At 42.7% G+C, this 21,699-nt stretch overlaps 1 protein-coding gene across 1 annotated transcript in view; it reads left to right on the forward strand.

Moving 5' to 3' along the window:
• Window positions 1–21,699, forward strand: part of DGKG (diacylglycerol kinase gamma) — a 171,381-nt gene that overhangs the window by 33,116 nt on the left and 116,566 nt on the right. Inside the window, exons 5-10 of the mRNA XM_052658950.1 lie at window positions 5,539–5,709; window positions 8,988–9,037; window positions 12,303–12,377; window positions 13,058–13,180; window positions 17,733–17,850; window positions 19,377–19,462. Of these exons, the coding sequence (XP_052514910.1) occupies window positions 5,539–5,709; window positions 8,988–9,037; window positions 12,303–12,377; window positions 13,058–13,180; window positions 17,733–17,850; window positions 19,377–19,462 (623 nt within the window). The remainder of the gene's footprint in view (window positions 1–5,538; window positions 5,710–8,987; window positions 9,038–12,302; window positions 12,378–13,057; window positions 13,181–17,732; window positions 17,851–19,376; window positions 19,463–21,699) is intronic.

The following is a 21,699-nucleotide window of genomic DNA, read 5'->3' on the forward strand; positions in this document are numbered from 1 at the left end:
AGTCGGACTTGACTGAGCGACTTCACTCATCAATGTTTTATAGTCCTTACCTCCTTCGTTAGGTTTATTCCTAGGTTTTTAATTGAAATTTCAAATGGGATTTTTAAAATTTTTTCTCTTGCTGATATTTCATTTTTAGTGTAAAAAAATGCAACAAATTTCTGTGTATTAATTTTGTGTCCTGCTACTTTACCAAATTCATGTATTAGTTCTTATAGGTTTTGCCTGAAGCCTTTAGTGTGCTCTATGTCCATGGGGTTGCGAACAGTCAGACACGACTGAGCGACTTCACTTTCACCCACTCCAGTGTTCTTGCCAGGAGAATCCCAGGGACAGGGGAACCTGGTGGGCTGCCGTCTATGGGGTCCCACAGAGTCGGACACGACTGAAGTGACTTAGCAGTAGCAGTATGTAGAGTATTGGGCTTCCCAGGTGGCTCAGTAAAGAATCTGCCTGCCAATACATGAGGCTCAGGAGACATGGGTTTGATCCCTGGGTCAGGAAGATCCTCTGGAGAAGGAAATGGCAACCCACTCCAGTATTCTTGCCTGGGAAATCCCATGAACAGAGGAGCCTGGCAGGCTTCAGTCCATGGGGCTGCAAAAGGGTTGGACATGACTGAGTGGCTAAACAACAACAGTGTAATAAATATTGTATTACATTATCTCCACGTAATTTTGTTTTAAAACAGCTTTGTTGAGGTACAATTGGCATAAAATGAATTATACACATTTAAAATGTACAGTTAGTAAGGTTTTATGTCTGTATTCATCAATAAAATCAGCACATACCAATATAATGAAATTATTCATCAGCCTCAAAAATTTCCTTTATAGTCTCTTTTTCCCACCCTCCTTATGTGTACACTTCCATTTCTATACAGCCACTGATCTGCTTGTGGTCACTATAGACTAGAGTGCATTTTCTAGATTTTATATGAATAGATTGATACTGTATGTACTTTTTCCCATCTGGCTTCTTCCATTCAGCATAATTTAAAAATTCATCCATGTTGCTCGGTATATCAATAATTAGTATATTTTTACTGTTGACTAGTATTTTAGTATACAGGTAAATATTCCACAATTTGTTTATCCGCTCATTTATCAATGGACATTTGGGTTATTTCCAGCTTTGGGCTATTAAAAATAAAATGAATATTCATATACAAGTCTTCATACAGACAGCTTTCATTCCTTTTGAGTAAAGAGCTGGAAGTAGAATGTTTAGGAGTATTATGTGGTCTTAATGACTTGACCTCTTTACCATTATGAAATGACTCTCTTTATCCCTAGTAATAGTCTTGGTTTTGAAATTTGTGTGATAAGTGTGAGTTGCTCAGTCGTGTCCGACTCTTTGTAACCCAATGAACCCACCAGGCTCCTCATAACTGATAAAACCACCTTAGTCAACTAGTGTTACCAGAGTATATCTTATTTCATTCCTTTAATGGATTTGTGTCTTTATATTTAAATTGACTTTCTTAGAAGAAGTATGTTTTGGGGTCTTATTTTTTAATCCATTCTGACAATATCTGCCATTTAAAGTTTTAGAACATTTACATTTACTGTGATAATTGATGTAATTAGGTTTACAACTACTACATTGCTGTTTTCTCTTTTCCAATCTCTTCTTTTATTCCCATTTGCTCTTTTTTCTGAATACTTTTAAATTAATTGAATTTTTTATGATTTTACTTTATCTCCTTTTTTATCTTAGTTTTAACTATGACAGTGTACCTTCAAGTAGTAATATTTCATTTTGCATATACTATAAGAAATTTACAACAACATACTTCTATTTCTCCAGGTCTTTGTGCTTTTTTACTTCAACATGTTGTAAACCACACAACATGTTGTTATTGTCATAGTTAGCTATCTTTTTAAAAGATTTAGTTAATAGGAAAAATATTCTTTATATTTATCTACCTGGTTTACTAGTTTTAATGCTCATCATTCTTGTGTGTAAATCCAGGTTTCCATAGATTGTAATTCTAGTAAAAAGATTTCCTTTACCATTTCTTGTAATGTAGGTCTATATAGCTTGTACATTTGAAAAGTTCTTTATTTAGCCTTTTTCCCTAAAGATATTTCGCAGAATCCAGAAGTCTAATTTGACAGGTTTTTTCCTTTTAGTACTTTTTTAAAGATGTTGTTCCACTGGCTACCAGCATGTTTTGTTTCCAGTAAGAAAACTATAGTCATTCTTATCTTTGCTTCTTTCCACATCAGATGTTTTTTCTCTAGTTTCTTTTATGATTTTCTATCACTGATTTTAATCAATTTGATTTTGGTTTTCCTTGGTGTAGTTTTATATATATTTCTTATGTTTGGGTTTCATTGAGCATCTTGTGTCTGAGGTCCTCTAGTTTGTATCAAATAACAAATCTGGGAAAATATCAACCATTATTTCTTTAATATTTTTCTGCTCCTGACTCTTCTTTAAGTATTCCAATTACATGTTTATTTGACTACTTGAAGTTGTCCAACGGCTCACTGGTATGATACTTTTTTTTGTTAATGTAGTCTTTTTGGCTAGTTTCTGTTGCAATGCTTCAAATTCACTAATCTTTCCTTCTGCAATATCTAATCTGCTGTTAACACTGCTCAGTATATTTGTATTTTTCATTTAACATCATATCTAGACACTTCAGGTGAACATCATAAAATATCTTTCATGTCTCTACTTAACATATTCAATCTTTCCTCCAGCTTCTTGGATATGTCGAATGTAGTTATAATAACTGTTTTAAAGTTTTTGTCTATTATATCATCTGTATCATTCTGGATCCATTTCAATAGATTTTTCTCATTATTATTATTCATACTTGCTTTGTATACATGGCAATATCTTATTGAATGCCAGACTTTGAAAATTTTACAGTGTTGGTACTAGAAATTTTTGTGCTCTTATAAATATTCTTGCTCTTTGTTTGGGGATACACTTAGGTTTACTTAGAAATAGTTTGACCTTTAGGGGTCAAGCTTTTAAAGCTTTGTCAAATCAGACCAGGGAGGCCTTTTCTCTAGGGCTAATTTTCCCAGTTATCAAGGCAAAACTCTTCTGAGTACTCTACTTAGTGGTTCATTAATTGTAGGTTTCTACTTTGATTGCTGGAAATAGACAGTATGCCTGGTTCTCTGTGCAGTCCAGGGATTGTTCCCTCTCATCTGGATTCCTTCCCCAGCCTCAGGTAGTTTCCTTACACATGTGTGCTGATCACTACTCGGATGAGTAATTGAGGGAACTCTCAGCCAGTTACTCAAAAGGCCCTTCTGCAGAGACTGCTGGAGTTCTCTCTGTGCAGCTGCCTCCCGTCCAGTGCTCTGCTCTGTGAATTCCACCCACCGTGAGCTCCCCAGACTCCCAGCTCCATCTCTGCAACTCACAGAGATTTCCAGAACCTTCCTGGGTTTCCCTCCTTGTGCCTCAGTCTAGAAACTTTCCAGTCAGTAAGATGTGGCATTTACAGGGATCACCTGAATTGTTTCCCATCTCTTGGGATCACTCATTGGTGCTGGCCATAGTGAATGTCCTATGAACCATTATTTTGTATCTTTTGTCCAATTTTGTAGTTGCATCAGTAGGAGGGTAAAACTGGTCCCTCTTATTCCAACTTAGTTGGCATGGAAGTCACTAAAATAGTGTTTTATTGAATGAATAATTGGAGGATATAACAATAACTTGAGCTACCTAATACAAAGAATTTTTCACATTTGTCTTATATATTTAAGTTTTTCCATAACTTTAACTCCAGTGAGATTTTAGTACTTCTGTTGCATATGTAATTTCTTAGCAATTTCCTCCATCTCACTGTCCTTGTTTTTATTTCATCCTATTGTGCTTTCGTCTCAATTTGCTCACCCCTGAGGCTTTCTACTCCTGTTTAATAGAGGTTGCACCTTCTTCAATCTACTGAGTGTCCTGCCCTGTAAGAAATCATTTCCAGAGATATGGTCCTCTGAGATTTCAGGATAAAACTTCCTTTCCTTGTTTTGCAGCTCTGTTTCATGGATTCCATCATGGTCTCTTCACAGGGCCCTTTGTGCCATACAGAGTATGTCAGCGACCTTCGGTCTCCCCACTGTCCATCTGGGTGATGGGTAATTCCCTTCTCAAGCCACAGCTAACCTCTAGGACCTGGAAGGCTTTCGTGTAGCACAGCTCTGTTGGCCTGAGATGAACTGTTTGCCATTGCTTGGCATTTTGCTTCTCTAAATAGTGCACTGGTGACATTGCTTTCCCCGGCAGGCATTACTGTCGAGGTTGTCACTCCCTCTGCTTATGCCTTCAAGACCCTGTTACTTGGTAGTACAACACTTCGGTTGCATTTTCCAGTACCAGTCTTCCTTTTACTGTCTCCTGTGGTTTTTGTGAGTTGTACCTCTTTATTCAATATTAAGATCATGGATGTGAAGAGGGTGGGGAAAGAGAGATGGCCCTTAAAGTACCTCAAAAAAGTATAATCCACACAGTAAAATATAGGTATCTGGTTTTCTGGTTAGTATTAATGTTAATAACATCAGATTTCTTAACCAGAGGACAAAGAAATGGTTCTCCTATTTATTAGCACTAGTCCAGTCACTTGGTCTTGTCTGACTCTGCGACCCCATGGACTGTAGACCCCAGGCTCCTCTGTCTATGGAATTTTGCAGGGAAGAATATTGGAGTGGATTGCCATTTCCTCCTCCAGGGAATCTTCCCAACCCAGGGATAGAACCCAGGTCTCCTGCATTCCAGGCATATTCTTTACCGTATGAGCCACCAGGGAAGGCCTTTCCTACCTATAAGAATGAAAAGAAGGAAATTTTCAGAGGGAAAACTTACTCTACTCCTGTGGTATATTGAGTCACTTTCTGCACTTTCTTTATGCTTTCAGTAAGTGAAAGTTCTTCCTAGTTTCTGAAGTTAGCTGTTGATCCCAGTTTTCTCTTTTGAACTTTTATCTTTTTCATTTATCTTTAAATGCACTTGAGAAGAAAACTGTGAAGGGGAATGTTGATACATGCAGAAGGAAATGGCAACCCATTCCAGTGTTCTTGCCTGGAGAATCCCAGGGACGGGGGAGCCTGTTGGGCTGCCGTCTCTGGGGTCGCACAGAGTCGGACACGACTGAAGCAACTTAGCAGCAGCATGTTGGTACACAACCAATAGTCTGGATTTTTGGAGTCCCAGCTAAAACTACCTCTTTGATGTATTCCCCCCAAAATTAAGCTAAATGACATTTACCTGATTGATATTACTAAAATTCACTGTCATCTTTTCTAAAAATTCACATAGCATAAGGGACTTTCTTATATGATTATAGACTCTTTAAAGGGTCAGAATGCAGTTCTTTCAAAAAATATGAAGCTTACAAACTGGATTTATAGGACCTCTGATTTAATCATATCTTTTCTATTTGATCAAAAGCATCATCCATGCCTTTGAAGACATTTATATAAAACTCTTGCCTCTTCCATGAAAAGAATGGGGCAACAAGGGTTTCATATTTACTAAACCTTGTGTCCTTGGATGCTTTCATTTTGCATGATGCAGAAACAAAGATCACAGAGAAGCAAGTGCCTGCTAACAACCAAACAGCTGCGACCCCTGTGGGGAACCTTGTTGCTCAGTCTTCAGGCTCAGAACCCCCCATAGTCTACCTGAAGGATGTCGTGTGTTACCTGTCCCTACTCGAGTCGGGGAGACCTCAGGATAAGCTAGAGTGTAAGTACGTACCCTGTCAAGGGGCTTTGACTTTTTCCTAGGGGAAGACCTAGTGTCTCTCCGTCCTTCTAAACAGGCTGAGGTTGATCTGGGATCCTGGGGGTGGGTACTGCCTCCTTGAGGGAGGTCGTCTGCCCTGTCACCAGTAGTGACATAAACATTTCCTAGAATCTACCCTGGAACACAGTACCAGTTGTATAGGGTGGGGGGTGCATTTGACACCTTGGGGTTGAGAATCAAGATCTGGAAAGGGAAGGGGTCTTTAAAAGAGGTGAAGACTCCCTTTCTTTGCTGGCAGGATTTCCTGAAAACCTCTAATCAGAAAGCTGCTGCTTCCCCTTAGAAGATTTTTCAAGGGAAGATTTGCAACATCTGTCTACCTTCCCCTGTTCCATGCCCAGGCAATTCTTTAACTATGAGGAATCCTTTTTTTTCTTGAGACCTAATCAACCTCTACCTTGTTAAAGCTTATTTCTATATCTTCACTTATCCCAACCCAAAGTGTTTTGGCCTCTACAGAAAGAAGGCTAGTTAATTAAGGGAGTTGAGCTTGGTTTTAAAAACAAGTCTTCAGAAGGAGAATAATAGCAGAAAGGAAAGCCCACAAAGTGCAGTCTCGCAGACAGTCACTCTGGAGATGGTCTCGCTGGCCTCTGCGAGCCTACAGGCAAACTTTACAACACGTTATAGGTAGGTCTTGTTTAAAAATATATATTACTTTGGTTTCTCTTAGGATCTTAGGAGACTTAAGGGAAAAGCATACACATTATAGCAAAAGTTAGAATTCCAGCCAATAATCAGAGTAGTCAACGAAATAAACATTAGCAAGAAGTCTGGCAGAGGTTAACCCTTGCCAAAAACAAAATGAAACATTTGCTCATTAACTGAGCTTAAAATCTACCCCACAGGTTTGAAGTATTAATAATTGCCAGTCTTAAATGATAATTTGGAAGCAAATGTACTGGATTTCTGTTTGTACTAATGTTAAAAGGGAAATGTCAGATTATTTCCCACATTCGGTTGGATTTGGGGCATTGTATTTGTTCATAACTACCAGAGAGGATATGGCAGACTCTTCATATGAGTGCCTCCCAGACTGAATCCTGTAATGGTAATAAAAAAAACTGATTTTAAAAGCTTTTTCTTATAGAAAAATTTAAATACAGATAAAAGTAGAGAATGCAAAGAACTTCCCTATATCCATCAACCACCTTCAGCAATTACCAGCTTCTGGTCAGTTGTGTTTTATTTATACCTCCTACTCATTTCTCCTGCACCAGATTATTTTGAAGCCAATTTCGAACATCATATAATTTCATTTGTAAATATCTCAGTATGTACCTCTGATATATGACTTTTCCTTAAATATAATCACAGCACTGTTATCACATCTAAAGAAAATGATTCCTTACTATTTTCAAGCCTTGTTTTCATTATTTTCAGTATTCATTGTTTTCCCATCATGGGAAACAATTCAAACATTGTGTATTTGAATTGGGGTCCAAGTAAAGTCCATACACTGCCATTGGTTACTATGTTGACCTTTTGCTTATTTTTTTCCCTAAAATTTTTTGTTGCAGAAACTTGGTCATTTGTCCTTCCTTAACGTTTTCTTTAATTAAGTCAAATAAATTCAAATCATCTCAGATTTTAGTGATTGAAACCAAGTTAAACCTTAAAAAAAAAAAAACGGGGTGTGTGTGTGTGTGTGTGTACGAAATGATAGGCTGAAATTTCACCTATTATCAATGTAATAAAAAAGACTCAACATTGAACATCTCATTTTTGTGAAATACTTTAAATGCACTATTAACCTCACAGTAACCCTAGAAAAGTGACACGATTTTTGTCATTTTATTTATATATATAATTTTGTCATTTATATATAAGAAAGCATGGAAAAGTTAAATGACTTGCCCAAGGCCATGCTTCTAAAAAGAAGAATGCTTGCTCATACTTGCTTGTTCTGCTCCTCACAGTAGGACCAAAGTGGGCTCCACATTAGAGCCACCTGGGCCCAGAGTGTCTCTGACCGAGACATTCAGAGGAGCCCCAACGAATCGGAAGCCCATGAGCCTACTTTTAAACAACTTAAACTCCAGCCAGAGACACATCACTATATACACAAGGTCCAGAGACATAAAACATGTAGAAGGAAGTGATAACACAAGGGCAGATTAACAAATTAACAGGAGTGCTGTGACCCTGTGGGTACATTCCGAGAGGTCCAGAGTAGTTACATGAGCGAAGGGTCAGTCAGGGGAGGCTCCGCGGAGAGTGCTGGCACGAGGGAACACTTCAAAGGATAGGAAGGAAGTGAAGACATTTTCAGCTCTGCTCCCCCCCCCTGCTTACTTCTGAGACCACAGACAGAATCTCTACTTTGAGATTAATTAAACAGCCAGTTTCCAAGTCTCATAAATGAACATTTAGTCCTTTCCCCAAAATTCATTCCCAAATCTTTCTTATCCTCCATCGCTTCTCTACAGTTAGAATATTGCAGAGGATGTTTCTGAATCACATGTTGACATTTTAGAAAAAGAAATAGTAACTACTATCTATAATAGTAGCTACTTCATAATATTATTGAGGATTAAATAGTTATAATGATAGGTCCATAAGATGATATATTATACATATTAAATGCCATATATAAATACTCATTAATGAAAGAAAATAGAAATAACATCTGTTGAGTGTTTTCTACATTCCAAGCACTATAGATTTTGGTGTATCGCTTACGTATTAGTCTTCATTTGAAAAAAGACTTAGGGCAAAGAAACTATTCTAATCGCCATCTTACAGATGAAGAAATTGAATCTAAAGAAGATGAATGACTTGTCTGATGCGCTGGAGGTGGTAGGACAGGGCCGCGGTCTGAAACTGTCTAACTTCACACCCTTCTTATGTGCAGTGGAAGCGGTGCCCCATCTATCACTCCAGTGTCTGCCCACCACCAGCAGGGCGTCTGCTTTGCGTTGTGTTCCCATGATGCTGAGAGGTGTGAATGCTCCATAGGGAATCACACTCATGATCCAGATCTCATCAGCCAAAGAGTGATTGCTTAGACAGTCCTAGAAGCCAGGTGGCTTGGTTCTCCTCCCTCTTCCCACCCTCTTTGTAAGGAAACAGACTGTGCCTTGGAGGGTGGGTTAGTTGGCTGCAACAGACTTCGCCCCAGTGATGGTCAGAACTGACCTAAAAACTGGCACCAAAGTCTCAGCCCATCCTTGGTGCCTGGAAGACCTCCTCAAGCCTCGCCTTTGTGTTTCTTGCAGTCATCTTTCGCCTCTATGATTCGGATGAGAACGGTCTCCTGGACCAAGCGGTAAGCTCTCCAAATATTCCTCCAAGATCCAAGAAAGGCTAGGGGAGAGGGGAGCAGGTGAAGGGAGAGTTCAAAAACTCGCAGTTCCACCATCATCAGAATAGCTGTGTCTCAATATGAGCTGCAGAGATGAATAGAAGCCCCCTCCTTCTAACATCCAAAGAGCCGGGCCAGAGGAGAGTGAATGCTACCTTGCCTTTTCATTCCAGGAGCCCAAATTGCAAAATCTCAAGATTGGGGAGATGTAAAATGTAGTTAACTTCCCAGTTGGTTCAGAAAGTCCCCCTTCAGTTTCCTACTGAAGTTCAAGAATGGAGGAAAGGCAGTGGGGAGAGGCAGCGAGACCAGGGCAGGAAGACAGGAGGAAGGCAGGTAATTTCTGGTGAGCTTGGCCATCACCCTTGCCTTCGTCTCATATCCTAGGCACTAACACTAGGAGTCTCACTTTATCTTCTCCAAGCACATCATCCCATCCCATCAAACCTGGGAAGCCTGAGTCTTGCCCCCACCTTCTCTCAGGAAGAGGCAGGGATAGGGTGGGGATCATAGGGTGAGAAGAAGGTCAGAAAAGGCAGAAGGCAGAGAGTGGAGAGGGCAGACAGAATCAGACAGGTCCTGTTCTCATGACTGGCAGGGTCAGAGATGGGATGCATTCCCAGAAAGGCTCTGAGGTTGAAGTACATGGAGCTGAGACAGCCCAGAGGGAGGAAGAAAGGGAAGCGGTCCACTAGACCGCCTGCATCATCTGGTTCCCTCTCAACCCCAGATGGTCTTAATGGGATCCCTATTTCAGTGCCATGGGTTGGATCATGCAAGGGGACCACTGGAGAATCGTGGACTCTTAAACATTTGTTTAATGCCCATTGATTATCTCGTATATGTCAGGCACTGGTCTAAGCCCTGGGGATGTATCAGTGAGCCAATGGACAGAGACGCAGGTCCTCATAATGCTTTCATTCTAACAAGAACACACACACTGCAAAGTGTAGTCAACTATGTGTTCAGTACACATGTGTACCAGAGGAAGATAAAGAAGGGAAAGAAAGTATTGGATGAGCTTCAGTTTTAGCAAGAGGAGCTAAGGAAGGACTCCCTGAGGGAAAGACATCTGAGCAGATACTTAAAGGATTTGAAGGGAGTGAATCATGAGGAATCACCTCCCAGGCAGAGGGAGCAACAAGGGCACAGGTCCTTGAGGGGTGCCTGGAATATCAGCAGATTAAGGAGGAGGCAAGAATGAGTGGAGCAGGAGGGGTGAACAGATGAGGTCAGAGAAGTAATGAGAAGGGACACGATATTTGCAAAGCATTCTCAAGCCTTAAAGGTGATTACAAGGGTTTTCTCTGGAGAAGTGGAGAACCATTGCAGTTTCTGAGCAGACGAGTGACATGATTGACTTAGGTCCTCACAGAGTCTCTCTAGCTGCTGTGTTGAGTCTAGACTGTAGGAACGTAGGCAGGGATACCAGTTGGGAGGCTGTAAAAATAAGCAAGACAAATGAAGGTGGCTTGCCTTAGGGTAGCCGCATTGCAGGTGGTGAGAAGTGGTTAAATTCTGGATCTGTTTGGAAGGTACCACTGGTGGACTGAAGCAAGTCTCAAAATAGTTCTGTCTCTCAACTTCCCACCAAGACCCCTTGGCAGTTGGATATCCAGCCTCTTTGTGAACACTCCCAGTAATGGAGAATTCACCTATTACCTTAAAACAGCCAATCCACTGCTGAGGATGCTGTTAGAGAGGGCATCTTTCCGGCATCAAAGCCACCTCTAGTCCACCAGGGAAATTTTCAGTACAAAACTCGATTCTGCCCTTCTCTCCCCTCCCCCAGCCCAGTGGTGAGGTCAAAATAGGCCAACCTTCAACTCCTCCCTCCCTCTGTCCCTCAGCTTATTTCTGCTCTCTCTAGCTGACCAGCATAGTACCAATTGTACACAGTAGGCCTTCAAGTATTTGAACATCTGACCACATCTTCCCTAAAATCTTCTCTAAGCTCCAATTTCCTAATTTCTACAGTATTTCTGGTAAAGCAAATTTAAATACCCACTCTAGTCAAGCTCTAGTTTGGCAATGCCATTCTTCAAATATGGCATAGAACTGAACCTGCTCCTCCAGGATTCCATAAGTATCCATACCAGGAGAACTCGTTCTTCCTGAAATCTGCCCACTCTGCTTCCTGAAAATGCCCACCCATTTACACAGCTCTAGATCAAGTCTAATTCTCCAGTTCGCAATCACATTGTTTGCTCACATTGAATCTTGAGCCCTGCTAGATTCACAAGATGTGCCCCTGGAACATCTGCTGGTCTCTGTTCCCACCTTACTGCCCACTTCCTTTTCCCCACCTACTGCCTCATCTGCAGTGTCGCAGTGGGCTATTTTCTAATTTAAATGAAATACAATGTTAAAAATCCCAGTTGGGTTTTAGCTTGCTTATGTTGACCCACCCAGCATTCTGTCAGGTAAAAGTAACACCTTTAACCCTTGCTTTAGTTCTCCAACACGTGTCCCCAAATCAACTTCATTATGAATATCCTAGATGGTACCCTAACTGTGCAAATGCCCCCTCAGTCCAGTGTGTTTCCGTGGGACTCTCAGGGCACTGATTCATTAGCGTCCAGCAATTCTGTGAGGCTTTAGATGGAGCCTGGCCTTGGTACCAAACAAAAGGCTCACTCATTAGAGAAGCATAGCCTTCATGAATTTCCTGTTTCAGGAGTCCCAGACCCAGGGCTGGACTTGATACAAAGGATACAAAGGAGATGCCAAAAAGAATCTGAATCATAGTGCCTGAGAAAGGACCAACCCAGTGGCCCTACATCCAACTGAAACTGACCCCCAAGGGGTATAGATGAATCCCAAGTTGCTAAAGCTGTGGGAATGAGGTGTGGGAAAAGGGGGAGGGAAGAAGTGCCTTGGTTTGTAAGTATTTTTAGGAGCTGTGATCACAAAGAAGGAGGAAACAGGAGTGCTTTCTGTGCTGAGTCAAAGTGCAGAATAGGGGAAGGAAGGTGGATTTAGGAGAAGGTCAGTGTTCAGTGAGCTTTCTGCATACCTCTGGCTTATCCACGGTCTATGCTTCTTGTGAGCTTTGTGGTCAAGGCAGAAATAAAGAGCAGAAATAAACAGTGAGCTCATGATGAAATGCCAGTGTATTGTACCAGCCACTTCTCACACGACACCCTGCCCATCTTCCCACGGGGTTTGATTTTGACTCTTGCTCTTGGAAACACATCTTCAGTTGGTTTCTCTCCTTGGTGTTTTCTAGGAGATGGATCGTATTGTCAGCCAGATGCTGCACATTGCCCAGTATCTCGAGTGGGATCCCACGGAGCTAAGGCCTGTGAGTTTCCAGCAGCCTGGGGTGACTTCCCAGTGAGCTTCTAAGATAAGAGTGGGACTTGAAAAAACACATTTGTTTACAGTAGAGTGTCTCTCAGACTCATCTTCTCAGAGGTGTCTCCTTTGGGGTCCTACACCTCCTTGACCTCCCACTTCTCTGATAGGAAAAATTAGAGGCAACAGGGAAGAGCGTAGACTAATTCAAATAATAATACCTAATAATGCCCCCTAGCTGAATTTTTATAACAGGAGTTCATAGGTCAGAGAATTTAGTGCTAGAAAGAAATTCAAAGATTTTTCTCAGTCATCAGATAATAATTATTACATTGGAGGCTCCCATGAGACCAATATTATGTTTGGCATTTTGTATACATTTTCTCTAATCTTTGCTACCAGGCTGCAAGCACAGCAATGCTAGTTCTATTTTGCAGATGGGCAAATCAGAAAAACAGAGCCCAGAGAGTCCAGGTGGCTTGCTTAAGGGCACACAGGTCTGGGAAGAGCCAGGCTTGGACCTCTGTTCCCCTCACCCCAGTTCCTGTCACTGCCCTCTACTCACGCTGAATCGGAGAGAAAGGGGTAAAACACAAGAAAACTCAGAACAAAAGAGAAAGCAAAGGGCGGGGGTGGGCAGAGAAGCCGAGGGTGAAAGTGGACAATTGTTGCTCTACGGATTCGCAGATACTGAAGGAGATGTTACAAGGCATGGACTACGACCGGGACGGCTTTGTGTCTCTTGAGGAGTGGGTCCACGGAGGGATGACCACCATCCCACTGCTGGTCCTCCTGGGCATGGACGACTCTGTAAGTTGCACATGTGAGGTCCAAGACCCCTCGCCTTTCAGAAACAGCAGGTTCCATGTGGAAGTTAATATCCTTGGTTTCTGCCCTAGATTTGCCAGTGGATACCTCATATGCTCCAGGCCAGCCCCGAAGTCCTCTCTTTCTTACCTGCTAGTGCCTGAAATATGTTCATTCATTTGACAGACATTTACTGAATTATTACTAAATAAAGATACTGTTCTGAAGACTGAGAGGAGACACAGATATCATATTCACCCACCCGAAACTTATGTTCAGCCACACAAAGAACAAAAAATTTTTAGGGAAGAATTCCATCTTTTCTCAAAATTAGCTGGAAAAATGCTAAGAGAGTTTGGGAAAGAAGGGAAGCAGGGAGGGAGGGAAGGAAAGGAAAGGAAAAATACTGATCTGTTGTGAGGCAGAGAGTGTTCAGTGATAATATTTAGCAATCAGAATAACCAGATAAGGTAGATATTTTTTTACCCATTTATACAGATGCAAAATTGGAGATTCTGAGTCTGAAGATGAAAAAGAGGAGCCAGCATTTATGTGTTGGAGAAGGAAATGGCAACCCACTCCAGTGTTCTTGCCTGGAGAATCCCAGGGACAGGGGAGCCTGGTGGGCTGCCGTCTATGGGGTACCTGACTCTACAGAACCTGCACTTTTGAACACCCCACACTTAAGAGTGAGACCAGTGGAAGAAACTTTGCCCTGACTCTGAGGGATGCATGGGATTTTGATACCCCATTCTTGACAAAAAGATCAAGTGAAATGATATTTGATCTGGTTCTCAATAATGGGTATAGTTTGGCTGGTAGAAGAGAGTTTACAGGCAGAAGAGCTTGATCAAAAACCGACGTGAGAGAAAGTTCAAGGTGTGTTAGAGAAACCTCCCAATATTTATGTGAAGCACTGGCGTCTGACCTGATCTGCTTATTTACCATGAAAAGTAGCTTCCATACATGAGGTAGGGAAGGTTAGAACCAGGAGTGCAAATGGCAGCATTAGCTTTTACCAGTGCAGCCACATGGGTTGTAAACAACACCTGTTTGAGATTACTGAAATGGCATAGAGGGGGACAGAAGAGAAGGTTCAGCTAGGTTGGCCTCTAGCTGACATTGTTGCCCGTGAAATGTTCATCTGACAGTTCTGCAGTTCAGGACTAAGAATCCTGCAATTATCTCACAGCATGTTTAGGTCTTTCCATGTACTAATAGAAATCAATGAACCAGGAACTCCTTTATCCTTAGAACCCTGGAAGGTCAGAGCTAGAAGAGAATTTGGTGATCCCTGGTCCATCCTTTTTGTTTTTTATACTGAGGACTAGAGAAGTAAAGGCGCTTGCGGTCGGTCACACACCTAATTAGTACCAGAGCCCATCTTCCATTAACAGGACATTTCTCATGCAGTGATGAGCCCCTACTGTGTGCACGAACCCACGTGAGCTAGGACCTCGGGGAGCCCAGATATGTATGGTATACTTTCTGCTTTTAAGGTTCAAGATGATACGTGAATCAAAGTAGGAGTTCTGCTTGAGTGTTGTTCTAACACACCAATTTGGGGTTTTTTTTTTTTTTCCTTTTCTCTTCTGCTACTGCTGCTAAGTCGCTTCAGTTGTGTCCGACTCTGTGCGACCCCATAGACGGCAGCCCACCAGGCTCCCCCGTCCCTGGGATTCTCCAGGCAAGAACACTGGAGTGGGTTGCCATTTCCTTCTCCAATGCATGAAAGTGGAAAGTGAAAGTGAAGTCACTCAGTCGTGTCCGACTCTTAGTGACCCCGTGGACTGCAGCCTACCAGGCTCCTCTGCCCATGGGATTTTCCAGGCAAGAGTACTGGAGTGGGGTGCCATTGCCTTCTCCTCCTTTTCTCTAAAACATAAGAATAGAGATGGGACATTTTAATCACAAAGAACCCATTTCTAGTTCTATTTCTTAGGTGGGACTTGCTGAGCCCAAGGTGCCACCAACTCTTTGTTTAGAGGGGTTCCACTTTTTATGGCTGGAAGAGGGAGAGACATCATTTCTCCAACGTTCTCCCCAGGGTCTCCCCCCGATGCCAAATGAACCTTGTAGAAAACCATACTTTACATCAGGAATAATGCAAACAAAAAGCAAAAGTGCATTTGGTTTTCATGAATCAAAAGTTTTATGTGTTCATTTGAAAATATGCACTACGTTGTATGTTTTTACACTTAATAATTGGGGTTCTAGGGAAAACATTCCTCGATGTCTTGTAAGTCACAGTGCTTGTTTGGCTTTTATCAAAACCCAGTTATTGCCACTGAAAAGTCTGGAGATCTCTGAATGGGATAAATGAGAAACAATCTGTCTCCAAGGAGCTGTAGGCGCAGCATAAAACCTTGTGCGCAGGACTCCCAAACACTGCCGCCTCCAATGTGCAAAAATAAAAGAGCCACATGATGGCGCTATAACCCAAGCAGAAATGTTACTTTCTCCAACTCAAAGTCCTTTTGATTCTTACCCTGTATCTGTGAAAACAGTATCTGAGAAAGGGAGAGTCAGCTAATTAATTTTGCTCATGAAGGCATTTTTAGGTCAGGTGACCGTCCTTCGGGCTGGGTCTGCTAAGGATACTGTAATTTCCCTTTTGTCCACGAAGGAAAACCCTGGTTGGTGGAGATACAAGAAGAAACATGGATTTGGAAGCCATTATGACCCCAGGCTTGGCTCAGTCACTTAATATTTGTGTGGTCTTGGGCTGTTTATCTGACTTCCATGAGTCTCTGCTTCTTCGTTTCTAGAATAGGTATAAATCTACCTCCTCTCATGTAGGAAAACACTCTCTACTTTTGTGTTCCCTACTCCCTAGTGCAGAGTAAGAGTAAAAGTGTTCATTTACAATGTGTCAGGCACTGGATTAGGAGCTTCACTTATATTTCATTTAGTTTTTATAATAATCCCTTGTGGTCAATGTTTGTCAAAAGAATGAGTGAATCTGTCTTCTAATGAATCATTTAATCAATTAATGAACCCATTTACTAAAGTAGAAACCATTAGATGAAAAGGCTTTAATTCTATAAAACTCGGGTTTGGGAAGAAGCAGGGTTTTGAGGTGGTAAGAAGAAAAAGCATTTTCTGGCCCCAGGAGGAGACCAGCATTTGAAAAGGCACGTGGGCTTCTCTGGAGACCATTAGCAGAGGAGTCAAGCACAGGAATAGGTCTGGCCACTATGGCCAGCCCAAACCAGAGGGGCCAGAAATAGGTAAGTCCAGCACGTTGGACTCCATGTACCTGACTCTCGATCGTTATGAGCTTACAGTACTTTTTTTTTTTTTTACTACCCTTAAGATCAGCCCAAGAGTGTTACTTTTTTGATGGAGTCTATGAAAAAAGTTCAAGGACACTGTATGTGGAGGGATGCTCCTGAAACCACAGTCTCCAGTGAGGCTGTGCTCCCAGGGGCTAGAAGGTGTTGTGATTATGTCAAGCTTGGCTTATCTGGTGGATAAGGATGAATTTGCTTCTAAGCCAAGCCAGGGAGATAGGACTTAACCCTCTCTGTCTCTTTGTTATTTTTTTCTACGTACAGAAAGTTTGATGAGAGGAGTACAGTATTTTTACTAAGCTAATTTTTTCCTGATTATAAAACTAGTACCTCCTCACTGTAAAAAATTTGACAAATACAGAGAAAGTAGAAATTAGAGAATAAAATAAATCTGTAGTGTTGTTAGCTATAGCTAACCTCTGTTAACAATTTGGTCACTTTTTTTTTCCCATCCAATGTATCATTATATAAAACCGAGATCATAATATGTCATCAAATTTGCGTTCTGCTTTTTTGTCTTAGCACTTAGTATCATGAGCACATTCCCAAGCCATCCAAGGTTCTTATGAGTATCTTTTTGATGGCCACTTAACGTTAAATCATAGAGCTGTACCGCAAACCTTTTGGTCATTTTTGAGGGCTTTAGGATATTTTCAGTTTTTTGTTATTTTAAATCATTCTGGGCTCAACATCTGATAGAGCACAAAAATTCTCATATATCTTTCAAAAATTTATTTAGGATAGAATCCAGGAAAGGAAATTTGTAAGTAGAAAGTTATAAACATTTAAAGGACCTTTAGATAGAGAAATGGATGGATGAATGGATAGATGGATAGATAAGATGGTTGATAAATGATAGGTGATTGATGGATAATAGACAATTGATAAATAATAGGTGATTGACATAATAGATAGATGCTTGACAGATAATAGATAAATGATTGAAAAAAGAAAGGACGAAGTTAAGAGAAAGGTAACTAAGTTAGTTTGTTCTGATTTCTACTCCACCAGCCATGCAGGAGAGGGCTAATTTTATCTCCCACACACATACTCCATTCAGTCCTAATTTTTAATTTTTGCTTATTTTAGAACATACACACATACACACACAAAGGATTTTGTTTTTATTTGCATTTCTATTCAGAGTATTTATATCAGTAAATTAAACAAATAATTCATCTTCCAAATATGAGAAGAAACTCTTTTTAGAGAAAGTGGGGCTTCCTGCTGAGCATCGCATTCCGAAATTGCTGTCCCCTCAGGGCTCCAAAGGGGATGGGAAGCACGCCTGGACCCTGAAGCACTTCAAGAAACCAACCTACTGCAACTTCTGCCACGTCATGCTCATGGGTGTTCGGAAGCAAGGCCTCTGCTGCATTTGTGAGTAAACTTCCTTCAAACCCTTTTTCGCCAGGAACTGGCTTGCTCTGCACATGGTTGAGCCAGTCCCAGGAAGGTTTAGGCATCTCTCCTTCCTAGCTTGAAGGACCTGCCATATTCTTCCCACAGCAGGAAATTTAACAAGACCTCCATGTCCTATTCTTATTCAACCCATATCAAATGGACGAATATTAGTCTGCTGGAGTTATGTCATGAGCCACTGGCTCCCTAGAAAAAAGTTATTAAAATTCACAGGTAACTAAAAAGCATCTCATATTAATTTGAGTTGCATTTTGCTAGTGAATGTTTGCATGATCAGAAGAACCTGAGGGTTTTTTTAATTAAATTAATATTCATAAATACAATGGAAATTAAAATTATCCATTTGTTGTACTTTATAGTCCACTTAGTGAAGTCAGACTTGAAAGGAGTAAAAAAAACATGAGAAAGGAGGGAGGGAGCCTGGAAAAGAGAGCAGAAGAAAAAGATGGAAGGGAAGGAAGAGAGAAGGGGTGATAGTGGAATGCATGTGAATTTGGGGGACAGGAAGAGAGGGGAAGGGCTGCAACAGGAAGGCTTTGCAAGGCCCAGGGTGTATGGGTGCAGAATCCTGCCTGCCCCCACCCCAACCTCAGGATGCAAACAGCAAGCACTCAGCCTGAACCCTCCAGGGACCGGGGACCTGATGCTGTGGGGAGGACCCTTGGGTATGGTGTGGGTCACCAAACTGTTTCATCTGCCATGTACGTGGGAGCCAGGCAGCAGGCAACCTCCACCACAAAAGACATTGTAGCAGAGCTGGGCCCAGTGTCCCTTGAACAAGCGTCAGCACGCATAAGAAGGGGTCCCCTGTCTTTCCAGCACCCTGTCATATCTGGCTCTCAACGCAGTTTTCATAGACCCAGCCTCATTCCTAGCAGGTTCTAGGCCTGTGGCATAGTAGTAAGTAGTAACAACAATAAATTTGTGGAATAGCTATTCTGACTTGCACAAGTGGTGCTTTATACAAATCATTTAATGCTGCAAAAGCTCCCCAAAGTAAAAGCTAATTTTATTCCCATCTTGTAGAACACTCTGAATTTCAGAGCTGTGAAGGCACATACCCTAGATCATGTGGGTAGTTACAAAGGGAAGAGCCAGAATTCAGGCCCAGGTCTGCCTGTCTGCAGTTAGAGAGACCCTGGCCTTGCTCTCCACTCCCCAACATCCCAACATTCAATACTGTGTTGTTGGCATAGCCAGGGTGACACCTCACATTCCCTTTAAGGGATGTTTTCCTGCTGTGTTCACCAGTGAAAGCCAGTGGGTGGGGTGGAGGGTGTAGAAGCATGTCTGGGAGATAACCATGGATTCCTGTCAGTGAATAACTGGGAACTTGAATTTCCAGTTGGCAAGGCCAGCTCCACGTGTCCCCTGCCCCATGGAGGGAGGCCTGGGCCTCAGCTAGTGGGGAAGAGGATGGCTGACCTTCCCTAGGTGGTCACTCACAGGCACTATTCTTATTTATTTATTCATTTATTTTGCAGACTGTAAATACACTGTCCATGAACGCTGTGTATCCAAAAACATTCCTGCGTGTATCAAAACGAACTCCAAAACCAAAAGGGGCGAGGTTGGTGATACCAGTTGCCTTCTTCTACTGCATGCTGTGTCCCGGGCAACATATCCATCTCCACAGATTCCTGGACAGAAAGGGACTTCGGGAGCTTTATCCTGTCCCTTCTCTGCCTCGAGGACCACGCTGAAACCATCTTGTCCATCCATCAATCCATTCAGCATCTCCCTAGTACCCACCCACCCTTTGCCAGGCCCTGTTCCAGGGGATATGAGGGTCATAAGGTGGTCCTCAGCCTGGGGAGCCATGCAGTCTAGTGGGAGGAGGCAGGCACATAAGCAGAGCATAATGTAGCGAGCAGCGTGGTAGTGATCGCGCTGTGTGGGACTTACAGTTGAGGCATGGGGGCAGAGGGAAGGGAGAAGAGATGAACAAGGAAGCTTTCACCAAAAAAAAAAACAAGTGGCATTTGCGTTGTGTCTTGAACCCAAGTCAGTAGGATTTCACAAGGAATTGAGGAGGACAAGGCGCTCTGGGCTGGAGAAACCTCAAGAGTGAAGGCATGGATACATGGCTTATTCTGGGGTCTGTACTTGGTTTAGTGTGACTGGCATAGAGGAGGGTCAGAGGGAAAAGGCAGGCGATGTGCTCTGGACTGGGGAGATCCAGGCTGAGGAGCTGGGAAGGAGGTTCATAAGTAGCTAAGGGACTGCTAAAGAATTTTGAGCATGTGAAGAGATGATTGGGTTTGCAAATTAGGGTCACTGCTGGTACTCGGGATAAAGAACCTACCTGCCAATGCAGGTAGATGTAAGAGATGCAGGTTTGATCCCTGGGTCAGGAAGATCCCCTGGAGGAGGTCATAGCAGCCCACCCCAGTATTCTTGCCTGAAGAACCCCATGGACAGAGGAGCCTGGTGGGCTGCAGTCTAAGGGGTCACCGAGCTGGACATGACTAAATCAACTGAGCATGCACACATGCTCTGACTGTGGTGCCGGAAAGAGATCAGATCAAAGAGGGGCAAACCCGTCCAACAGTTCAAGCAAGATAGGGCTGCCGAGGGCCTGCCTGGGTTGGGTCTGTGCTCGCCTTCTCTGCTGTGTCTGAGCGACTGCCCCCTAGTCACGCCAGCTGTTGAGTGTTCTGACTGTCTCACTGGCAGAGAAAAAGGACTTAAAGGGAGAGGGGAGAGTTTGAGAGAGAATTTGGAGGTCCTACCACCAGAACTTGGTGGCAGTGGTGTAGGGAATGAGAGAGGGAAGGAGGTTGGCAATGGCTACCATGTTTCTAAGGTGGCCATGTAGGGGTGCCATTCACTGAGTCTTCCTGTCCAGGGGAAGGGCACTCAGAGTTATTGCAGAGGGAAGAGCCCATTAAGGAATCTGAGTCAGGAGATGATGAGCAGGCGGGAGTAGTCTCCAGCCATCCGCAGAAGGAGTCTGAGAGAGAAGGGTGCCTCCAGGGACACGCATGCATGCCTGCGAGGCACCACATGGCCTCTTGTCTGCTCCTCCCGCACCATGCCCATGCACACGCCTTTCCATGCCCACGCCTTTCACCAGGACATACGGTGCGCCTCCTGGGCTCAGGCCCTGAGCCTGCATTCTGGCCACTGCCACACTCGGAATAGAGGGAGACCACTAGGGCACATTCCTGGCTTTCTGAGACTCCAGGGGCAACCCAAGTCCTTCACTCTCTCTTCTGATCCCAGAAGAGGAGGGAGAAGGCAACGTGGTGTTGGGAACGTCCCATGGACTTGGAGTCAGGAGACCTGGCCCTGAGTCCCTGCTTGGCCACTTCTCAGCCTCGGAACCTAGGACCAGTCACTTAACCTCTCTGAAGCCTCATTTTTTTTTTCTATATATAATAGAAATAATAATAATCTTGGAGCAAATTAATTGCGACCATGTTGGTGACAGACTGATTAGGAAACCGAGTTCTTTACACCCTCAGGTGAACGGCAGGTGAGAAACCACAAAGTAAACAGGACATTTAGAGCAACAGTTTTACCAAAAACCTTTTGGGAGGAGGACACAGTAACTTAACTGATAAGTAATTTAAAACTTTTATCTAATACAAACATGGACAGTGTCAGGCAAATAGTCCATGTGTTTTTAATATTGTGCTTGTTGTTGGCACTTCAGGCTATGCCCCCACATTTCCCCAGAGTCCATATCCACCCCTTCTGCTGTTCAGGGTGCCCTAGTAGAGAACAATTTTCAGAAGTTCTGTAGAATTCCTGGGGTACTTAACTGAGTGCTCAGCCCTCCCAGAATTTGGCATCATGGGTCAC

This window comes from Budorcas taxicolor, chromosome 1 (genome assembly GCF_023091745.1).
Source record: "Budorcas taxicolor isolate Tak-1 chromosome 1, Takin1.1, whole genome shotgun sequence".
Lineage (NCBI taxonomy): Eukaryota > Metazoa > Chordata > Mammalia > Artiodactyla > Bovidae > Budorcas > Budorcas taxicolor.